The sequence below is a fragment of the Egretta garzetta genome, unplaced genomic scaffold (assembly GCF_000687185.1).
Source record: "Egretta garzetta isolate BGI_Z169 unplaced genomic scaffold, ASM68718v1 scaffold111, whole genome shotgun sequence".
NCBI classification, from domain to species: Eukaryota; Metazoa; Chordata; class Aves; order Pelecaniformes; family Ardeidae; genus Egretta; species Egretta garzetta.
In genome coordinates, this window is record NW_009258672.1 from 1,586,702 (window position 1) to 1,591,891 (window position 5,190).

At 41.5% G+C, this 5,190-nt stretch overlaps 1 protein-coding gene across 1 annotated transcript in view; it reads left to right on the forward strand.

The window, feature by feature from the left end:
- The first annotated feature begins 681 nt into the window (after nt 1-681).
- PHKA2 (phosphorylase kinase regulatory subunit alpha 2) overlaps nt 682-5,190 on the forward strand; it is a 40,623-nt gene continuing 36,114 nt past the window's right edge. The window contains exons 1-5 of the mRNA XM_009648803.2: nt 682-836; nt 2,251-2,298; nt 2,800-2,968; nt 3,834-3,916; nt 4,516-4,596. Of these exons, the coding sequence (XP_009647098.1) occupies nt 774-836; nt 2,251-2,298; nt 2,800-2,968; nt 3,834-3,916; nt 4,516-4,596 (444 nt within the window). The 5' untranslated portion in view covers nt 682-773. The remainder of the gene's footprint in view (nt 837-2,250; nt 2,299-2,799; nt 2,969-3,833; nt 3,917-4,515; nt 4,597-5,190) is intronic.

Consider the following 5,190-nt stretch of genomic DNA (forward strand, 5'->3'; position numbering starts at 1 on the left):
AATTAATGATGAAATGAAAAATTGAATGGAGTATTTGGGATGCAGGCAACTACTTGGTGTGCTGGTTTTCAGACAGTGCTGCGATTCAACACCATCAGAAATTGTCTTTCTGTATATTTTCCAAAGCAGGATATAAAAAGGCTTGGCATGCATTCATGCTTTAGCTATCATAAACCAAGCAGGTACATAAATAGAAATACTTTTTTTTTTAATTACCTAAAAGGGAATTAGTGGGTTTTGACTTCCTGAAGATTATGCCACAGATGAGTTACACAGAGAATAGATCCCAGGCTCAGTTTTTAATGTTAACTCAGTACCCTCTTTTCCTTACAAAGATGTAAAATTTAAATTCCTATTTCCCCAGTGTATTTCAAATTTCACTCAGTGACTTAGCTCATAATCCTATGTGAATGAGGATGCCCAGCTGGACTCTATAAGCTTTATATCCTGAAGTGTTCAAAGAAATTCTGCATTTCACATGTGTGAGTTTGGGAAAGAAAGATGGGACCTCACTTCTGTTGTGAAATTGTGAGAAGACGCAGTGTGCAATCAGTGTGAAATCACCTCTGGCTCTCTCTTGTTTTGTTACCCTTTGATATGGAAAGAATTGATGCGCGTCTTAATAGATGGGATTTCAGGTAGTAATGTTTGTTCTTCATTCCTTCTGCCACGGTTAGAATCCAGTTACGGGACTGTTCTCAGCTGGTGCGGACCATAAGGACGCTTGGGTACGGGACAACATCTACAGCATCCTGGCCGTATGGGGGCTGGGGATGGCTTATCGGAAGAATGCAGACCGGGACGAGGATAAAGCCAAAGCCTACGAGCTTGAGCAGGTATGTCAAATTTCAGCATAAACCAGTTATGCTGTTTGGTTTTTTTTTCATATGGTAGTGGTTTTGAATGGTGCATTCACATTACTGCTGTGTCTAGGATCTGGCAGGGTTTTCCCATCTTGGAGTACGTGTCTTGTTCCTATGACAGCAGCATCCGCGCAGCGTGTGGTGTGCAGTGTTCCTGGCAGCTTTCCAGCAAGCAGGATTTGGAGAACTGTGTGGCAGAGAGGCTGACATCTGAATTAAAATATAACTTCCATCGATTGGCCGATTGTTGAAGATTAGGCTTCTGAGAGATTTTTATGCCCAGATTTAAAAGCCTCTGATTAAACCTTGAGATCCCTCATGAGGTGTATTATGGAGCAGAAAATCAAGCCTAGGTCGCATGGATCCTAGGGTAGCAATTTATCTGCTGGGCCAACCTTCCCTGTAAGGAGAAGCACGCCATTTAAAGTAGCAGTCTTTGAAATGTGCACCTGTGTCATCGCACGGAAGTCGTACAAGGTCTATAGACGTATTTGATCAAACCAGACAAGGCAGTGATCTCCAAACTGGCAAGACTTATGCACTGGAGAATTGGAAGGGGAGGTAACTTGCACAGTTAATCTCTGTAATCTGCAGCAGAAGCGAGAGTGTAGAGGGGGGTTAAATGGGAAGTGAGGGAGTGTTAGTGTCAGCGTCCTGCTGTTGTTTCGAAGGCACTGGGTAAATTTTATGCTGACATGTACTGCGCAAACCAGGGAGATCTTGGTGACAGAATAACCTCGACTCGGTTTACATGACCGTATTGGGAGTCTATAATAATTTTTTGATAAAAAGATGGGGTTAATTTCTAAATTTAAGACAAAATCTTGCGCTTCTCTTCATACACACTAAAGGCCCTTTCTTTACATTAGTCATCTGCTTTCTGTTGTCCTGTATAAAGAGGGGAAGAAGCTTCACAGGTTTTCCAGTCACGTCACTGTCTTGCAGTCATCTACCAGTGTTCCCTGGATCTGTCATTCTAAAAGTCATCATCATCATTATTATTAGTCTTACAAGACTTAACATTCCTGTTTTGTTCTCCTAGATAGGGAAGTGGGAATAAAAATTAACCAGTATATTAAAAAAGGCATGTCAAGCATTACAGGCGTTCCTGTTACTTCCTGAGCTGGATAGAAGGATCACAGGGAGTTGTTCCACTTTTTAGAGAGGGCCTTGGGGAAAAGATTTGTTCTCCTAGATAGGGAAGCGGGAATAAAAATTAACCGGTATATTAAAAAAGGCATGTCAAGCATTACAGGCAAATATGTGTTTTTCACCTTTGGCACGATGTTAGCAAGGGGTGTGAACTTTGTTGCTTTTTGAATGTTTTTTGTAACATCTGATGAGGCTGGCCCTGTGAGGGTGTCACTGGTCTGTTTTGTTCCTGCAGAACGTTGTGAAGTTGATGCGGGGACTCTTACAGTGCATGATGAGACAGGTAATGTCATAGGTATGAGTGGAACAAGTACATGTTGCATTTACGAAGCTTTTAATCAGAGGCATGTATTCTTTATCTCTTCTGCAGAGCGATTTTTCTTTTTTAATTTTTTTTTTTTTTGCATGTGTGTAGACAGTGCTGTGGGGAGTCTTTTTAAAACTTCAGTTTCCTCGAGCAAAAATCTGATCTTGTACCTTTTTGAGGTTGTGCAAATCACAGTTTTGCCTTTGCAGACTGATTTTCACCAAGATGCATACCTGTAACTAAGTTCTGAACTCAACAAAGTAGTTTCATTTCATTCTTTCCCAGAGATGTGGATTTAGCTGGAGCCTGAAGTTAGAGATGTGTTTAAGCACTCTGATCAGTCATAACACACTGAAGTGAGGTAACAAAAATTAGGACCTCAAGTTTCTCCTCACCTAAGATAAGGTGTTAATTTTGAAATAGTTTGGAGAATTTCTTCCAAAATGTTTCATATTTGAAAGTTGTGGTGTTTTTTAGGTAGATAAGGTGGAGAAGTTCAAACGCACGCAGAGTACCAAAGACTGCCTACATGCCAAGTATAACTCTGCTACTTGTGCCACGGTGGTTGGGGATGACCAGTGGGGGCATTTGCAAGTGGATGCAACTTCCCTTTACTTGCTCTTCTTGGCACAGATGACTGCATCAGGTAAGCAGAAGATACTTTAGCCCTGACTATTGTTGCAGTCTTTTTCTATTCTAGCTTTTATTTAAAAGGGGAAAAAAAAGTTGTAACTAGCTTCAAAGACCTTTACGTAGTTATTACTCAGAAGAAAGTAATACTTCTCTGGAAAAGAGATGTAGCTTAGTTAGGATTTCATGTTTACAGTAACTGCCCAGGCAGCGTCCATTATCTTAATGTTTGTTGGTATACAAATACATGAGATATTCAGAGTCATGTCAGAGAAGAGTTTTGAGTTTGAAGACTATGTAGGGCATCCTAATGGGCAACCAGGTTTCTTCAGAGGGTGGCAACATCGAGTCAGGTGCCACTAGTCCTGTCTGTGTTCCTCTTCTTGCTGGCGCTGTTTTATCTTGTGCTCTTCTCAACTGTACTCCTCCTGTGAGGGTAAGGATTTGTCTCCTTACATGTTTTTCTGTCCTCAGAGCCCCGTGCAACTGATCCGTGCAGAGCGGGTGCCTGGTCGTCCTGGTGGTCCCCCGATGCAGCACTAAGTGGGTGGAGGGATAGGGAGCTGTGAGAATTGGGATGCACTGCTCTTGAGAGCCAGAGCGGGCTTAGCTGTCTCTGCTTTGAACCCACCGAGTCTGAATGCTTCCATCCCAAGGGTGGTTTTCGGGTGGTCTTTGAAACAGTCTGTATTGGCAGCATTTGAAGTATTTTATCAGCAGCAAGTATTGAGGCTTGCTGTCTGATCTTTTGAAATCAGCATGGGTTTTTCAACTGATTTCAGTGAGCAGTGGTTGGTAGCAAATAAACAAAAGCATGGAACTCACTGAAGAGTAAATAGTTCTGATACAGTATAATTATTCTCTTCCCTTCTTTTAATCAGGGTTACGTATCATCTTCACCCTTGATGAAGTTACCTTTATTCAGAATCTTGTTTTTTACATAGAAGCTGCCTACAAAGTTGCTGTAAGTAGTTATTTATATGTAAATCACCTGAACTCTGCTCAGATATGGGTGGAAAACTGTTTATTGATGGAGAAGGAAAATACGGACTTCTTTTTCCATGAGAAGATCTCAGACCTTGTCAGTACTTTACATTGTGAGCAGCATCTTTGGAGGTGGTGGGAGGGCTGTGGAGGATTTACTGCTGTCTGGGTGAGGTATACTTGCTCTATCATAATAATAGTTTTTCTTTATTGTTAATAATATTTCCTGATGTGTCATTAAAATCTTACGGGCTTTTCTAAAAAGAGCAAAGTGTTAACAAACTTTTTGGAAAGTGTCGAGTTGAAGGGGCACAGGGAGAAGCATGCGCAAGGGGAAGGATAAAGCACTTTGTGTGTTCTGTGAAGGCAATGATTCATGACTGTAGACCTGATACTGCTGGAGTATTTTTATGTGCTGCTTTTTAAACGTGAGGATGGGCTCTTTGGAGACTTGAAGCCTTTTTTTTTTTCCTTTTAAGGCATTTTATGCAGGGGTCTGGTTTTGTTGTGGGGCGAGAGGGGAAAACATTGGTTTTGTATATAATCATGCCATTTTTTTTCTTGCTTATGTTGTTGCAGGATTATGGAATTTGGGAACGTGGTGATAAGACAAACCAGGGCATCCCTGAACTGAATGCGAGCTCCGTAGGGATGGCCAAAGTGAGAATGTCTTCCTGACACCTCCTTCATGGCTGTTCTGTCATGCTGAAGGGCTCTGACAAACCTGATGGCTTCCTTTGCATAGTCTTCTTGGCCACTGTGATAGTTAACTGATTGTATAAGAATTTTTGTTTGAGTGTGAGTGAGTATTTTTCAGTGTAAAATCCTTGTGATAATGGCTTTCATTGAAGGACCTCATCACAGTTGTTCTGGGGATTGCAAGAAGGGTACCAGCTTTCTTGAGGCATGAATCTGATAGATTCAGTGAGGTGCAGTCTCACGAAGTGGGCTCCGGTTTTCTGTCCCTCTTTCTTAATTCTCCAGCCACAGTATTATATGTGATGTTTTCATGGTAAGATTAAGTCAGGAGTAAGTACTGGAAAACAGCAGGATGTCAGTCCAAGAAATCATTCACAAGTAATTTAGAGAGAAAAATGAGTAAAGATGTACTTAAAAGAAAGTGGATGTTTCTGGTTCCTCCATAGCACAAGGTCATGGAGATACTAAATGAAGCTCAGCCAGCCCTAAATGTGAATGTGTAATTGACAGCTGCCTTTTTACAGGGTGTCTGGGGGACTGACAGAAGCCACTTTT